Source organism: Heptranchias perlo, chromosome 14, assembly GCF_035084215.1.
Source record: "Heptranchias perlo isolate sHepPer1 chromosome 14, sHepPer1.hap1, whole genome shotgun sequence".
In the NCBI taxonomy this organism is placed as follows: Eukaryota; Metazoa; Chordata; class Chondrichthyes; order Hexanchiformes; family Hexanchidae; genus Heptranchias; species Heptranchias perlo.
In genome coordinates, this window is record NC_090338.1 from 30,926,291 (window position 1) to 30,944,751 (window position 18,461).

Sequence of the window (18,461 nt, forward strand, 5' to 3'; positions counted from 1 at the left end):
ATTAGTCAGCAGTGCCCAGTTTAGTTATGAATTTGGTGAAAAGTCACCTTTATGACTTCCCAAAAAACACCAGTAGAGTTAGATAGCAATGAGGAGGTGTTTTTATAATGAGTCTGAATATGTAATCCAGTGTATTATTTGGCAGAGGGATCATTTTTATAAACAGCTGTCATTACCACTATACCATAAATGCTTTGCTGGCATTTTAATATATGCATTGAGGTTGAATTAGCTCTGAGATGTTACGTCCTCTCAAATTCTAGGTTTAGCTCAAACAGACAATCAGATACATTTATACAGTTTTTGATTACCTAACAATTTAGTACAAAATACGTCCGTTTATATAATTATTACAAATATGGCTCCATGAAGTTTTAAATCTCTCATGGGAATTCTCTTATTAACTTCATCTGTGTTCTAACAGTAGTAAATTTTTAGAGGCCTCTCCCAAAGGAAATCAACATGATTGATTGAGTCCTAATTCTTAATGAATAACTTAAGATGATTTGTTTATCATGATGTATTTTTAAAAAACATTTTATTTCTTAATCCAGATTGCAGAACTAAAGCGAGGAGCAGAAATTATAGTTTGTACACCAGGCCGTATGATAGACATGCTTGCAGCCAATAATGGTAAGTAAGGGGAGTTATAAACAGTTGAGCACTTGCTATACTTTACACTTTATCATTTATCTAATGTTAAGTATATATGGAAGCCACTTAAAGCAGAATGTAAGGGGAAGCACTTTAAAAGGAGAAAGTACTCAACCTCGATATGTTTCCCACAGTTTCCATTTTTTAAGCAGTGAACGACTCCTAGGAGTGAAGTGAAGGAAGTCTAGGAGATGGTCACGAGTGACTAGCTCCACTGATGCAATGTGGAATGAATTCCTCACAAAGCACACCTACTAGGTGATGCTCAGTTTGATGTGTATATAGAATTTGATGCTAACTAAGGTACACATTTTATGACTCCCTCTCCCTACCTTGACATCGTCAGAAATTCTTTGCATCAGCTTTATTCAAACAATGGTTTCCTGGGTTCCTGGACTCTTACTGCTGGTGATTGTTGTTGAGTGGTAGGTCCTGTTTCAAATGCAACATAATGGGACATATGGGAGTGAGCACTTCTCTCAATATAGGCAGCTTCTCTTAACATTGGTGCACTTTTGTATCTTAAAAAAAATAAGCAATATGCTATAATTCTACAAATTGAACAGCAAACAAATTTCTAAGACAAAACATTCTAACGAGTCAATTTTAAAAATAAAAATTATCTTACGTTTTTCTGCACAGCAAGTGAACTCGTCACTTATTGATAAATTTTCATTTCAGATCCTGAATAGGTTCAGTGTTTGTCTTTGGCAACATTAATTCACTATCTGTGAGCTAAATTTAGTAGCAAAATAAATTTTAAAATGACAGGACCGCACAGAATCAATTAATTTAATAAGAAAGTTTAGAACAAGAAAGGGTCACTCAGTCCATCGAGCTGCTCCTTTCATGTATCACCCTACCCTATCATGAACTGTCCGCCAATTGAATCTCCTGAGTTGAAAGCTTTAATTAACCATTCTTTGATCCCTAAAAATAATCTACCAAACTCCAGTATATCCTGCATTCCTGCATCTCCACTATTCAGTCCTAGTGAGCAGCCATACACAGTTAACAATCTGCGTCTTCCCCCAGGCTTAGCAGGCTGGAACTGTTGTGATCCATCCCTATAACCTTCAGCCCTATTCCCAACCAGATGTATATAGGAACAGGAGTAGGCCATTTAGCCCCTCAAGCTTGTTCCGCCATTCAATGAGATCATGGCTGATTTGTGACCTAACTCCTTATACCTGCTGTAGCCCCATATCCCGTAATACCTTTTTGGTTAACAAAAATCTATCAGTCTCAGATTTAAAATTAACAATTCAGCTAGCATCAAATGCCGTTTGTGGAAGAGAGTTCCAAACTTCTACCACCCTTTGTGAGTAGAAGTGTTTCCGAATTTCACTCCTAATTTTTAGGCTATATCCCCATGACTCCTCAACCAGCGGAAATAGTTTCTCTCTATCTACCCTATCAGTTCCCCTTAATAGCTTGAAAACTTCGATCAAATCATCCCTTAATCTTCTAAATTCCAGGGAATACAACCCTAGTTTGTGTAATCTCTTCTCGTAATGTAGCCCTTGAAGTCCAGGTATTGCTCTAGTAAATATACGCTGCACTCCTTCCAAGGCGAATATATCTTGCCTAAGGTGCGGTGCACAGAACTGAACATTGTACTCCAGGTGTGGTCTAACCAGGGCTTTGTATAGCTGTAGCATGACTTCTACCCCCTTATATTCTAGTCCTCTAGATATAAATGCCAGCATTCCATTAGCCTTTTTGATTATTTTCTGTACCTGTCCATGATATTTTAATGATCTATGTCTCTTTGGACGTCCACTGTTTCGAGATTTTCACCATTCTGATCTATACTTTTTACATCTAAAGTGGATGACCTCACACTTGCCTACATTGAAATCCATTTGTCACAGTTCTGCCCATTCACTTAATCTATTAATATCTCTATTATTTTATGCTTCCATCTACACTGCTTACAATGCTGCCTATCTTTGTGTCATCGGCAAACTTGGATATGTGGCTCTCTATCCCGTCATCTAAGTCATTAATAAATATAGTGAATGGTTGAGGCTCAAACACAGATCCCTGTGGGACACCACTAGTCACATCCTGCCAACTTGAATACCTGCCCATTATCCCTACTCTCTGTCTCCTGCCACTCAGCCAATTTCCTAACCGGGTCAATAATTTGCCCTCAATTCCATGAGCTTCAACTTTAGCTAACAGTCTCTTGTGAGGGACTTTATCGAATGTCTTCTGGAAGTCCATATAAACAACATCCATTGACATTCCCCTGTCCACTAGTCACCTCTTCAAAAAATTCAGTCATGTTTGTCAGGCATGACGTAACCTTTACAAATCCATGCTGGCTGTCTCTGATCAGCTGAAAATTTTCTAGGTGTTCAGTCACTCTATCCTTAATTATAGACTCTAGTAATTTCCTGACAACAGATGTTAGGCTAACTGGTCTATAATTCCCTGGTTTCCCCCTCTCACCTTTCTTAAAAAGCGGAGTGAGATGTGCAATTTTCCAATCTAAAGGAACGATTCCTGAATCGAGAGAAGTTTTGAAGATTATAGATTATATGCAGCTTAGCGCGTTTTGTTGAGAACCTGTCCCACTTATCCCGCTACCATTCATTGAATTTCCAGTCGAACAGCAAGCCCAATCCCCCGCGACGACAAATGATGCTGTTGAGTATCGTGCATGTGGGGTCGTCTCACTGATCGGCACACCTGAAGTGCAATGGAACAGCCTCAACCTGGAAGAACTATCTTCCTGATCGTGGTCTCTCCCCAGCCAATATTTTTATTATTTCAAGTCTCACTTGAGGCTTGTTGATTTTAAACACTACAACTTAAATTTTCCAAATATGCACTAATAGCAAGGGACCTTGTCCGCCTCCAGCGCATGTTGGAAAATTTTGTGTAACGCATCTGCGATTTTGTGTTGTGTTGGCAGGCAAGTTTTCTCACTGTCGGAGCTTGCTGAGAAAATTGTGGCCTACTGGTTGTGACATTGGTCACAAAAATGTATTTTGGAATCGTACGGACCTCAATAGCTGACACCTAATTCTTACTAATCCACTCACCATTAATGGGAAAAAAATAACACGCTGCTTATAAATACAGATGGCCTAGATTTATTGTGCTGTTCTGTCACTGCTTGTTGGTTAAACTTTCAGTTAGAGTTTGAACTTTTAAATATTTATGGTTAATTTAACTTGAGCTTTCAGTTAGCAATTTCAATTTTTAGTTTTCTCTGTTCACTTAGAATTATCATGGCTGTCTTCTGTGTTTTCTGGAATCTGGTGCCTGCTAACCAATCAGATGGGAGAAATCAAATTTGAGATTTATAGGCCAGTCAGATTATAGCAAATTTTAAGACCATTGTTAGGAGGTTCTTCGTGCAAACAGTGATAACAATTTGCACTAACTTTGGGTAGAGCGATGGAGGCAAAACCTTGGACAGTTGAATGTTCTGGGTGGAACTGTAGGTTTTTCTAGATCAATGAGCTGATATAGAATTATAGAAAGTTATGGCACAGGAGGAGGCCATTCGGCCCATCATGTCCATGCCAGCAGAAGACGACCTAATCCCATTTTCCAGTACTTGGTCCATAGCCCTGTAGGTTATGGCACTTCAAGTACATATCCAAGTACTTTTTAAATGAGTTGAGGGCTTCTGCATTTGCCACCCTTTCAGGCAGTGAGTTCCAGGCCCCCACCACCCTCTGGGTCAAAAAAGTTCTCCTGGGCTCCTGTCTAATCCTTTAAATCTATGCCCCCTGGTCACTGACCTCTCTGCTAAGGGAAATAGGTCCTCCCTATCCACTCTATCTAGTCCTGTCATAATTTTATATACCTCAATTAAATCTCCCCTCAGCCTCCTTTGTTCCTAAGAAAACAACCCCAGCCTATCCAATCTTTTCTTATCGCTAAAATTCTCCAGCCCTGACAACATCCTCGTAAATCTCCTCTGTACCCTCTCTAGTGCAGTTACATCTTTCCTGTAATGTGGTGACCAGAACTGTACGCAGTATTCAAGCTATGACCTGACCAGTGTTTTATACAGTTCTAGCATAACATCCCTACTCTTATATTCTATGCCTCGGCTAATAAAGGAAAGTATCTTTTATGCCTTTTTAACCTGTCCTCCTACCTTCCAGGGACCTGTGGACATGCACTCCAAGGTCCCTTTGTTCCTCTACACCTCTCAGTATCCTCCCATTTATTGTATACTCCCTTGCCTTATTTGCCTTCCCCAAATACATTACCTCACCCTTCTCTGGATTGAATTCCATTTGCCACTTTTCTGTCCACCTGACCAGTCCATTGATATCTTTCTGCAGTCTACAGCGTTCCTCCTATCAACCACATGACCAATTTTTGTATCATCTGCAAACTTCTTGATCAAGCCCCCACATTCAAGTCCAAATCATTAATATATATCACAAAAAGCAAGGGACCTAGTACTGAGCCTTGCGGGACTTGACTGGAAACAGCCTTCCAGGCGCAAAAACACCCGTCAACCGTTACCCTTTGCTTCCTGCCACTGAGCCAGTTTTGGATCCAACTTACCACTTTCCCTTGGATTCCATGGGCTTTTGCTTTTTTGACCAGTCTGCCATGTGGGACCTTGTCAAAAGCCTTGCTAAAATCCAAGTACACTACATCAAGCACGTTACCCTCATCAACCCTCCTTGTTACCTGCTCAAAAAATTCAATCAGGTTAGTCAGACATGACATTCCCTTAACAAATCCATGCTTACTATCCTTGATTAACCCGTGCCTTTCTAAATGACAATTTATGCTGTCCCTCAGAATTGATTCCAATAATTTGCCCACCACAGAGGTTAGACTGACTGGCCTGTCATTACTCGGTCTATCCCTTTCTCCCTTTTTAAACAACGGTATAACGTTAGCAGTCCTCCAATCCTCCGGCACCACGCCTGTCGCCAGGGAAGATTGGAAAATGATGGTCAGAGCCTCTGCTATTTCCTCCCTTGCTTCTCTTAGCAGCCTGGGATACATTTCATCTGGGCCTGGCACTTTATCTACTTTCAAAGATGCTATAACCCCCTTAATACTTCCTCTCTTGCTATGTTTATCCCATCCAATATTTCACACTCCTCCTCCTTAACTACAATCTCTGCGTCGTGCCCTTCTATTGTGAAGATACTTTTGCAAAGTGTTCATTAAGAACAATACCCACATCTTCCGCCTCCACACACAGGTTACCTTTTTGGTCTCTAATAGGCCCAACTCTTTCCTTAATAATCCTCTTGCTCTAATGTATTTATTAAACATTTTGGGGTTTTCCTTAATTTTACTTGCCGGTATTTTTTCGTGCACTCTCTTTGCCTTCCTAATTTCCTTTTTAATTTCACCCCTGCACTTTCTATACTCTAGGCTTTCTGCAGTATTGAGCTCTCGGTGTCTGACAAACTTTCCTTTTTTGCCTCATCTTACCGTGTATGCTCCTTGTCATCCAGGAGGCTCTAGATTTGGCCGTCCCACCCTTTTTCTTTGTGAGAACATATTTACTCTGAACCCCTTGATTCTCCCCCTTGAATGCCTCCCACTGCTTCTGACACTGATTTACCTTCAAGTAGCTGTTTCCAGTCCACTTTTGCTAAATCACTTATCAGCTTAGTAAAATTTCCCCAATTTAGAACTTTCACTCCTGCTCTATCTTTGTCCCTTTCCATAACTCTGCTAAATCTATCTGAATTATGATCACTACCACCAAAATGCTCTCCCATTGATATTCTTTCCACCTGCCCAGCTTCATTCCCTAAAACTAAATCCAGAACTGCCCCCTTGTTGGGCTTGCTACGTACTGGCTAAAAAAGTTCTCCTGAATGTAATTTAAGAATTCTGTGCCCTTTATACCTTTTGTGCTGATTGTATCCCCAGTTAATATTAGGGTAGTTGAAATCCCCTACTCCTGCCCTACTGTTATGCACTTCTCAGAAATTTGTCTATATATTTGCTCTTCTATCTCCCTCTGACTGTTTGGGGGTCTATAGTACACTCCCAGCAGTGTGTCTGTCCCTTTTTTGTTCTTGAGCTCAACCCATATGGCCTCATTTGATGATCCTTCTAACATATAATCCCTCCTCACAGCCGTAATTGTTTATTTAACCAATATTGCCGCCTCCCCCCCCCCCCCCCCTCTTTTTTATCCCCGTCTCCATCTCGGCTGAAAACCCTGTAACCAGGAACGTTGAGCTGCCATTTTTGCCCATGTTTAAGCCATTTAAGATATGGGTGAACAGACTTCCTCATCTGTACTTGTGATTCCCAAATGAGGAATGGCACATAGAGTTGTAAAGACCCACTGACTAATCAAAAAAGCAAAGCAATCTTATAACCTTGCAGATAAAAACTTTTATTAAAGTAATGTCATCTGATTCTGCTCTCGCTGATCAACTCAAATGGCCTGCTAGTATCTCCATCTATGTCTCTCAGTATTTTAAGGAGCTGGAACATATTCTCCTCAATCTTCCTTTCCATAACAAAAGCAAGATCATTGAGTCTTCTGTTTCGCCTTGGAATACGAAGGGCCACAATCATCCTTGTCACTTTTCTCTGAGCCCTTTCTAATGCATTGAAGATAAGAGTGCCCAAAATGAAGGACTATTTCATATTTGGCCTCACCAGTGACCTATACAAAGTTAAAATAACTTTTGACAAAGTCAAATACCCTTAAGGTACATTCTAGAATTTAATTAGCTTTATTGATAGTTTTGTATTGGCAAGAAACTTTCAGTAAGTGGTCAATAATTGTCCTCCAATCCATTTCCATTTCCATCTCCATCTTGCTGTAGTAAGACTGCACAAATCTATCAAGATTAAAGCTTTTCTATGATATAGGAACTACTTATGAAATGATTGTGCTTTAAAACAAAAATCAATTAAATCACACTTTGATACCAAAACAAATATTACTGCGGGTATGTGTAGATTTAAAGGTTGTTCATTATGCCTTCATTGTACCATCTAATGTGTTTTACATCAGACATGATTGCTGATTTGAATGCATGAGAAAGTATACAGTTTAATATTGGACAAATACTGTATGATATTGAATATCACTTTACTAAACTGTCAACATTATTTGACCCATATGGAGAAAGTTTCCTCAAGATATTTCATTTGGGCATGCAAGACTTAACCCATCAGAGGTAGGTCCATAATAAAGTTGTGCAGTATCCAGTTACTAAACTTGTGGCTCCTTGTGAATGTGTCATATTCATTTCAGAATATAAGCTGTACTGTTGGAACGTTTTCAAGTATGTAGGTTTAATGTTCTTTTATTCAGATACTTAGAAAGATAAGTAAATTCCAGCATACAGTAATTCCTCACTGCTTCACTGGTTAAGCCTCTAGAGGAAGTATGCAGTTACTTAATATAAAATACACCTACTAATAGCCGTTAAAGGCTAGTAGCAAGGACCCTGTCTTCCACACATGCGGCGTAATCTCTAATATGTTCTTTTTCTAGGTGAATGCTGAGACTTGTCAGATAATGGCTGATGTGGCTCCATGCTTTACCTCAGTCTAAAATTGTGTGATGGGTGTTTGTTTTGGAGAGGGCTGTTTTGTGAATTTTGCAGGTTCTGCTTGCCCTGATGGTACGCAAGGGACGAGTTAGAAAACATGGGCAACTGTTTTGACACAGTATTGTACCCAATGTATAACCTGTACGTAAAAATGTAATACCTGTATGACGACAAGACAAAGTATAAAGCAGAATTATAGTCATGAAAATATGGACCAAGTTGGTGCTTAATTTGGGAAAGATTTGTTTTTTTTAGTTTTAGTATATAAAATCAGTTTAAATGATTTAAGGATTGCTGAATGTTCTACGCAGAGCACTCACTAAAATTACATTCTTGCTATTCCTAGGTCGTGTGACAAATCTTCGCAGAGTTACCTATGTTGTACTTGACGAAGCAGATAGAATGTTTGATATGGGTTTTGAGCCTCAGGTAAGCATTTTCTTTGAAAATATTGTTTGATAGTTTTGACTATTGAGCAGTTAAATGTCTCTTATCTGGATATTTGTGTGGATAACTGATCATGTATTAATTCCAAAGTTCTACTGCAATGAACAAAATTCACAGAAAATGATAATACAGTGCACTGAAATAATTCTACAAGCGGGCATGCTGAGAGGTCGATTGGCTCACTTAATGAATCAATTCACATTTTCTTTTGACTGTGTGATTTGATAAATGTTTATATAGCATACAGAATAGTTCACCGTTTACGTGACCAGTGATTTGTTCTGGTAAATAAATTTATCAATCTGATCTGCTCATAAACGAGCATTTTCATTGCAAGTCATTCTACATGTGTAAATGTAGAAATTCATGGCATATTACATTTGTGCCATGTCGCCTGCCCCAGTCATTCATCAATGCAGTAGTGCATTACATCTGTGATTAAGACAATCACTAAAATTTAGCTTCAGAGTGCATGAAGGATCAGTGCAAATCTCCGGGTTAATTATAGTTGTGCAGTGCCCTTTTTTCTCCTCTAAACAGATTCAAATTAATTTTTTTTCCCCAGAATTTTACTTTGGTTTGTGCATTGTGATGGAGTTGTACATTTGGCTCACAGTATTTGCAGGAACATATATTTGTGTGTTGGCATTGTTGGGTATTTTTCAGTAATATTGCATTTCTGAAAATCAAGCCCCCTTTAGATTCCTTGGATGTAATTCCCAAAACATACAGGACTGGTAACATTTTTTGTAAGTAATACAGCATTGCTCTCACGGTCACCATGCCTCCACTGGCTGCTAGCTGTGTGTGAGTGATCAGGGGAGGGTACGTTGCCATCTAATTTCCCCCTCCCTCTTGGTTGTTGAAAGGACCGGGACCCTACTCGTCCCTTTCCTATAACAGTGAGGTGAGATTAGTAACTCCTTGTCTCGGGAATCGATGAATCTGTGTGGGGAATCATGGGTGTGAACTCAATTCCTCATACCTGGCATGTAAATATAATTATTTTTAAGCATTTTAGTTCCTGCTGCCGTTCTTCAAAGTATTTAGTGTTTTCATTCATGACTTTACATAGAATTTACAGCACAGGAACAGGCCATTCGGCCCAATTGGTCTACGGCGGTGTTTGTACTCCACACTAGCCTCCTCTCCTGCTGCCACTTCATCTAACTCTATCAGCATATCCTTCTATTCTTTTCTTCCTCATGTACTTATCTAGCTTCCTCTTAAATGCATCTATGTTAATCGCCTCAACTACTCCGTGTGATCATGTGTTTCACATTCTAACCACTCTCTGGGTAAAGAAATTTCTCCTGAATTCCTTATTGAATTTATTAGTGACTATCTTATATTTATGACCTCTAATTTTGGACTCCCCCACAAGTGGAACATCCTCTCTACATCTATTAAACCCATTCATAATTTTAAAGACCTCTATTAGGTCACCTAACCAAGAGATTTTCTAGAGAAACGAGCACTAGCCTGTTCAGTATTTCCTGATAGTTATAACCTCAGTTCCGGTATCATCCTTGTAAATCTTTTTGCACCTTCTCCAGTGCCTCTATATTGTTTTTACAATATGGTGACCAGAACTGTGCACAGTACTCCAAGTGTGGTCTAACCAAGGTTCTATACAAGTTTAACATAACTTTTTTGCTTTTCAATTCTGTTCCTCTAGAAATGAACCCCGGGTGCTTTCTTTGCATTTTTATGGCCTTGTTAACCTGTGTTGTTACTTTTAATGATTTGTGAATCTCTACCCCTAGATCCCTTTGCTCCTCTACCTCATTTAGACTTACTTTCCAAGGAGTATGTGGCCTTCCTGTTCCTCCTACCAAAATGCAGCACATCACACTTGGCTATTTTGAAATTCATTTGTTACTCACATGCCCATTCTGCAAGTTTATTAACATCTTGTATTTTGTCGCAGTCTTCCTCAGTATAAAAATATTATTTTACCAGTTTGCGCCAATCTGTACCTAGCAGCGCATTACAATTTCCCATGGCCATATAACATCTTACTGTTTCCGTCATCCATGAAAATGACAATTAAGATGCCACAAAAAAATCTAGTGGTCCAATTTGGCAAGCGATGTGCACGCGATCATTCCACGTTGGAAGTGTGCCACCCCCCCATATTGGTTATTGCTGCTCAGTAGGCATCCAGGGCCACCTCCCCTGTGAACGGCAAACTGCCACTGGGGCCGGGAATAGCACCCGCAGCTTACCAGTACTATCCTAATGAGGCCAGCAGACTAATTTGCCATGGTCCTGCCGTCGGCCTCATTAGACTATTCGTGCACGATCCTGTTTCTAAACCATGATCTACTTCTGATGTTTGTTACTGAAGATCACAAAGAGCTGTAAAGATGAACAGTTTCTATTTGTGTATTAATAGGTAATGCGAATAGTCGAAAACATTCGACCAGACCGACAAACGGTTATGTTTTCTGCAACATTTCCCAGAGCTATGGAGGCCCTGGCACGACGAATATTAACAAAACCTCTTGAAGTGCAAGTGGGTAGTAGAAGTGTCGTTTGCTCTGATGTCGAGCAACATGTGGTAGGTGCTTAACAACAGTGCAACATATTCCTTGTAATCTAGCAATTTATTTCCACAGTTCAGTGTTTTTGTGTAGCAAGCTGGAGCCCCACAACCCATGCTGGACAAGGAATTTTCATTTTTTATGGGTGATACTATTGTCATTACATTTATTATTGGTGATTTTAAATTTTGTCCTTGGCATAAGTGAAACCTTTCTCTTTCTAAGTGATTATACATATTATGAGTATGAGTAAAAACTACTACCATTGCATCAGTGCATCGCAAGTGAAGCTAAACCACTGTAAGCACTTCCAACAAAAATAAAAAACTTGATAATGAGCTGAACTGGGGTTGAGCCCAGAGTTGAGAAATATGGCTGCAAAAGGTCAAGTAATAGGCTGGGATGGAAAAACTTAGCCTGTGTGCTATTACACACTTTGTGTGATATCAGACCACTAGCAATGATATGAATAGGGGTAAAGAATCTTACAACACCAGGTTATAGTCCAACAATTTTATTTGAAAATCACAAGCTTTTGGAGATTATCTCCTTCACTCACCTGACGAAGGAGATAATCTCCGAAAGCTTGTGATTTTCAAATAAAATTGTTGGACTATAACCTGGTGTTGTAAGATTCTTTACATTTGTCAACCCCAGTCCATCGCCGGCATCTCCACATCATGAATAGGGGTAGGGGGGGAGCGCTGCAACAGCAATCTGGTGGCCAGAACCAGGTGGGAATGAGGGCTAGGCTCAAGACCAGCCGCAAACTACTGAGAAAAACAGAACTGGGGATGGATAGGTCAAGGCCCAAGATTAGATGGATTAAATGGATCAGGTGGGTCGGGGAGGCCCACAAATGGAGTTCTGTGTTGCCCCATTTATGGGTGAGAAACCTGAAAATCGTATTCAATCACCTGATAAACAGGCAAAAAACATCTGATAATCATGTGTAAAACAAAATGACAGGTGGACCTGCATGACGCGACACAGCATCATCTAATAGTGGGAGGCTTTCGATTGTAAAGCTATTTACATGGTGTTTTGCCATTGTAAAATGTGACTTAAAAATTGTGACCTGGAAAATAAGCTTATGTGGACAGGAGTTGTGATCCATACACAAGAGTTTTAATATCATGCTAGGAGATCTCCCATGGCATTGCTTGTGAACAGTTGGAGGTTTTATAGTACAAGGCTGTTATGCCATGTAGTGTTGACAGGAACAGGAAATTATTGCCAGACTTCTTCCCCCCCCCCCCCCCCCCCCCCCAAATGTTCAGAAACTCCCTTTCCAGGACTTACCAGCAATGGTGGTGTTCCTGGGATTTGGGATGGGGGCCTGGTATCTGACAATACTGGATTGAGTTTCAGGATCTGGTAAGATTAAGAGAAAGATCTGAGGGTGGGTTGTGGTATTCCAGGAGCATTGCAGAAGTGGGTTCTGCGAACACTGATGCAGGTCCTGGGATTTGCTAGTGTTGGGAGGGAGAACTCTGGTTCTGGGAGAATTGAGGAAAATTTTTGGATCAGAGAGCACTGGGAATGTGGTCTCAGAGTTTGTTGGTTTGGGGGGAGGGGGTATGTCGGTCCCAGGATCTGGCAGTGGGGTCGAAAGTCCTGGAAAGGTAGGTCTTGGGGCCCAGTAGAACTGTGGAGGGGGTTAGGGAGCCAAAGTCTGGCAGTATTGGGTGGTTGCTGAGATCTAAGAATATTTGGAGGACAGGGTCTAATAGCCTTGTGGGTGAGAGGGCCTCAGGAGAATGGGACCCAAACTGCAGTTGACCTCTATTGGACCTTGAGGTGCCACAGTCCACCTCTCTGTATTTCTGCCTGTTAGTCTCTTCACCTACTCAACTAACAGACCCTTGTGCATCCTAATGGAACTTTCTCCCACCAGTGTTCATGTGGTCAGCTGGTTCCTGTTTTTACAATCCTGATTCAAGACATTTAATGTACACTGGTTAAATTTGCGAACTTATACATTATGTAAAAAGCATTAATTTCCACAAGGCACAAAAATTACTTCATAATTGCTCGAAAGCTTATTATTTACACAGCTTTGACATTTTAAAAAATCCCTTAAGGCCTGAAAATGGTTCAGGAGAGTTTTTTAAAATTGAATTTTCAACCAAAATAAAAAGGGGAATGGCTTGCTGTGATTGACAGAAGCAGAAACCAATCTGAAGGATCATAATTCAAACATCTGCAGCTGGGTTTAAATCACTTGGGGGGGAAAAAACTGAAAAAAATCTCTTCTAACCATCAATAAAGAAATCACAGCTACTCTAAGGTGTTATCTGTCTGAACAATTGATTTTAAAAAAATGTTAATAAATTTCAATTTCATCACCTGAAATAATGCTCAGAATTCAGTCTACCATTTTTATCTTTTGAAAATAGTAAAGGAACTCTCCATACCCTCACAGGATGAGGAGACGCACCATTCTACATCAATTCATGCTGATACACAGATTGAATAATGCAAAATTCTGCAAATAGCATGTGCTCAGAATGCACACGTTCTACAATACAGGATGCTCTGTGAAACTGTTTTGTAGTAAAAGTATACAGTGGCTGCCCAAGTTTTTGAGACAAGCTGAGGTCTTGAACTAAACTTTAAGGAAGACATTAAACAACACTAAAGATAATTCACTGGGTAAATTTGATCATGATTTTGTGAAATATGTATTTTTTTTATTTTGTTTAAACGCATCGGAAGCTTAACTTATTGTGAAAAAAAAGTAGTGGCTGGAATTTTTTGAAAAACCATTTTGAGTGATTCGATTGGTTCATCTGTGACAATAAAATATTGATACAGCATTTTTTCCAGTATAAATATTCACTTAGATATTTCCACTGTGACATGTTGACATGGGGGGTTTCCATTGTAAAAGCTTGATATAGGAAGTAAGATCAATGTGCGCACGGGAGTGCACGCCATGTACAGATATTTGTAGACTTGTGTGCAGATTGAACTATAAATTAGCAGTTGATCAATATATTATAAATTTAGTTAACATAATTTACTGAACATGCAGTTGATTATTAGTATATAATCTGTGTAACAATAACAACTTGCATTTATAAAGTGCCTTTAACGTAGAAAAATGTCCCACAGTGCTTCACAGCGGCGTAAGGGGGAAAAAATGGACGTCAGGCCAAAGAAGAAGATACTAGGAGGGGCGACCAAAAGCTTGGTCGAAGAGGTGGGTTTTAAGGAGGGTCTTAAAGAAGGAGAGAAGGAGGGATTTAGGGAGGAAATGCCCGAGCATAGGGCCTAGACAGCTGAAGGTGCAGCCGTCAATGGTGGGTGAAGGGATGGGGGAATGCACAAAAGGCCAAAGACAGGAACAGTGTTCATGGGGGGGGGGGGGGGGTGTAAAGATGGAGAATATTGCTGCGATACGGAGGGGTGAGGACTTGAAGGGACATAAGAATTTTAAATTTGAGGTATTTGTGTTTCAGGAGCCAATGTTGTTCAGCAAAGGCAGGGATGATGGGTGAGAGGGACTTAGTGTGGAATAGGATACTGACAGCAGAGTTTATGGAGGATGGGAGACCGGTCAGTACAGCATTGGAATAGTTGAGTCTGCAGTTGACAAAGGCATAGTCAAGAGTTTCGGTGACAGGTGGGCTGAGATGAGGTGGAGTCGGACAGTGTTACGGAAGTAGAAATACACAGTCTTTGCGATGGAGAGGATATGGATTTGGCAGCTCAACTCAGGTTCAGCCTGAGACAGAGGTTGTGGGAGGTGGAATTGCCGGCAAGGGTACGGAGTTTGTGACGGGGACTGAAGATGATGGCTTCATTCTTCCCAAAGGATAACTGAAGTAAATTGTGGCTCATCCAAGACCAGATGTTGGGCAAGCAATCTGACAGCCCAGTGTCGGAAGGTGGAGTGGTCGAGACAGGTGGTGGAAAAGTAGAGCTGGGTGTCATTAGCATACGTGGGGAATCTAACCCCATGTCTTCGGATGATGTTGCTAAGGGCCAGTATGTAGGTTAGGACGAGGAGGCCAAGAGCCGATCCTTGAGGGCAAACCCACTGAACTGGACGATGGAGAAGAGGGGTTAGAGGAGGTTAGTGTGGTCGACCTTGTCAATAACTGCAATTTGTAGTTCAAGAACATATATAATGAAAATATTGTTCAACCAAAATTATAATTCCACATTTTTTTTGCCACAGATTGTCATAGAGGAGGAAAGCAAGTTTTTGAAGTTGTTGGAACTCTTGGGTCATTACCAAGAAAATGGCTCTGTTATAGTGTTTGTGGACAAGCAAGAGCATGCTGATGGTTTATTAAAGGACCTGATGAGGGCTGCCTATCCCTGCATGTCATTACATGGAGGTACTGTTTAAAATATATTCAATTACCACATAATCCCCAGTGTTCATTTTTCCCCCAATTTCCTTCCCTTTCTCCCCTTGTGAAGGTGGTGACACACACAAGGGTATGGCTCTATGAGCACCAGTGGGTAACTCACTGAGCCTCATTCAAGAGGCCACTTTTCAGATGTAGACAATGAGGGTAAAGTTCAGTTTTGGCGGTAGCACAAGTTAATTGAAGTTAATGAAAAGGAAAATCTGGCAGGGCGTATAATGGGCGGTTGATCCACTACTACCCGTTTTGTGCTCCACCAAAGTTGAATTTTACCCCTAATACATGTTGTAGGCAGTTTGAATATGGGGGGCAACCCCACTGATCCCACGTGTATATTCCAGCAGGGATACTGGATAACGATCAGAAGTGGGGAATCCTGGCTGTTTTTATTTCCCTTAGCTAAGATGAAGTAACTACATGAACCAGTAAATGAAACTGGTCTGATGGCTCAGTAGCATTGGGTTACAGTGGGAGTTTAGAAAAAAAATCACTTATTGGCCATGTTCCGTCCTCCCTCATTCCTTTTGCTTTTTATTTTGAAACTGAATGTTCGGATTTGAGGCTGTGATGATTCATTTTGTGTAAAATCCCTCTTCAGTGGCATCATGAATGAGCATTGAAACCTATGGATATCAATCATTGGATGAGTAATTGAAGGGGAAGGAGTTCTGCATCAAATGTCTGTTCCTTGGTTGCTTCTAACCAACGATTGAAAAAATACAACACATGAGTAAGAAACTACCAAGAGACACCAGCAAATATGCAGATATGGTGCTTTGAAATTCTTAGGATTATGTGATAATTCAGTAGCCTAAATTTTCCCTTTCATCCCAATTGAAGATACAGAAATTAAACCTACCGCAATCTTGTTCCATTAAAACAAAGTTCTTTTGTATGTATGGATAGGAGGCCAGGCCCACACAAGTGTCTTTTTTAGCACTTCTCCCCACTCTGAAACTTGATTGTAAATGTTAAATTTTAAAATAGCCTTGTTACTCGACATCTTACCCAAAAGCCCAAACTGAACAGGTGATCACCCAGTGTGAAAATTAATTTGCAATCTCAATAACCTCTTAAATTCTTTAATTTACACCAAACCTGAAAACTTTGTGCTCCACAGAGATCACTTTTCAAAGTAATTTTTTATGTAGAAACTTGTATTAGATTTATTGAATTTAATTTCATGATTTCATTAAAAATGCAAACAAAACACTGGGGTTCATTTATAGAAGAATAGAATTGAAAAGCAGAGAACTTCTGTTAAAACTTACATAGAACCTTAGTTGGGCCACACTTAGAATACTGTGCACAGTTCTGGTCTCCATATTACAAAAAGGATATAGAGGCCGTGGAGGAAGTGCAAAGAAGATTTAAAAGAATGGTACCAGAACTGAGAGTTTCTAACTATCAGGAAAGACTGAACAGGCTGGAGCTCTTATCTCTCGAAAAGAGAATGCTGAGGGGTGACTTAAAAGAGGTATTTAAAATAAATTGCGGTGTAGACTGAAGTTGGGAGGGAAAGAGAATATTTTTCTGAGATTAAGCAGTGTCGATATAGCAGAGTAATTTTGTACAGAATGCAGCCAGTGCTTATAGGGGTTTGATAGAGTGGACGTAGAGAAGATGTTTCCACTTGTGGGGAAGTCCAAAACTAGGGGTCGTAAGTATAAGATAGTCACTAAAAAATCCAATAAGGAATTCAGGAGAAACTTCTTTACCCAGAGAGTGGTTAGAATGTGGAACTTGCTACCACATGGAGTAGATGAGGCATATAGCATAAACACATTTAAGGGGAAGCTAGATAAGTACATGAGGGAGAAAGGAATGGGAAGGGTATGTTAATAGAGTTAGCTGCAGTAGAGTGAGAGGAGGCGCGTGTGGAGGATAAAATCCAACATAGACCAGTTGGGCCGAATGACCTGTTTCTGTGCTATGTAATCCATGGTGGGATTTTATCTCGTGACCTGTGTTTGCTAGTTCAGTACCATAACCACTAGACTATCTTAGCCCAGATTGATGGCATAAGACTCTTAATTCTCTCAGCCAGGTAAGTGTCCTTAGTGAATTGAGTTTGGAATCGTCTCAATCTAGTTCCCAGTGCACATGAGTAGATTGTCACGTTTTTGCACCAATTAGCAGTGTTGCTCAGATAATCTATAGAAGGTTTGGTATGACAAATTATAATGTGCAGTGTAGACTGAAGTACGGAGGGAAAGAATATTTTTCTGAGATTAAGCAGTGTCGATTTAGCAAAGTAATTTTGTACAGAATACAGCCAATGCTATATACTTTCTTGGAATTCCTCATACAGATTGATAGGGTGAAAAATGCTCAAATTGCGCATCATAGATATTGTGTTATCTTGATCCACCTAAAAATGAAGATGAACTTTCAGTAATTAGAACAGTTATAGAACATTCTCATTCAAGGTTGGTTGAATTAAAATATTTATTCAGTAACTGGATAATGTATAAACTCTGGTCTATTGGATAAATATCCATGCACTTTTTATGTCATTAGCAGAAATGAATGTCTCTTGGAAATAAATTGAGAAAGGGCCAGAAATTGGCATACACGGTGATATCACAAAGGATGAGACTATTAAATAAATTGGGAAAAATTGATGTTAGTGTAGCAGTGGGGCTGTTTAATTAGTTAATTTGTATCTTTAGTTCATTATGGCAAAAGGTTGTTGGGTGCAGTTACTTAGCACAAGGTGAATTTAGTGCACAGATGAAGGGAACACATCTGCTGCAGACTTTAATATGCAACCCATTCTTTTACACCTAATATGAAAAGGATTTTTTATTAAAGTATTGTGTATTTGAACAATGCAGCCAGTGATATATGTTCTGCAATATGTTATTCAGTGACTATCACATCTGTCTTATGATTGGTTTGCA

At 39.9% G+C, this 18,461-nt stretch overlaps 1 protein-coding gene across 2 annotated transcripts in view; it reads left to right on the forward strand.

The window, feature by feature from the left end:
* The window catches only part of ddx46 (DEAD (Asp-Glu-Ala-Asp) box polypeptide 46), a 73,149-nt gene that overhangs the window by 31,169 nt on the left and 23,519 nt on the right, over positions 1-18,461 (forward strand). For both annotated transcript variants that reach the window (XM_067996207.1, XM_067996208.1), the window contains 4 exons: positions 555-633; positions 8,530-8,612; positions 11,029-11,193; positions 15,363-15,525. In XM_067996207.1, the coding sequence (XP_067852308.1) occupies positions 555-633; positions 8,530-8,612; positions 11,029-11,193; positions 15,363-15,525 (490 nt within the window). The remainder of the gene's footprint in view (positions 1-554; positions 634-8,529; positions 8,613-11,028; positions 11,194-15,362; positions 15,526-18,461) is intronic.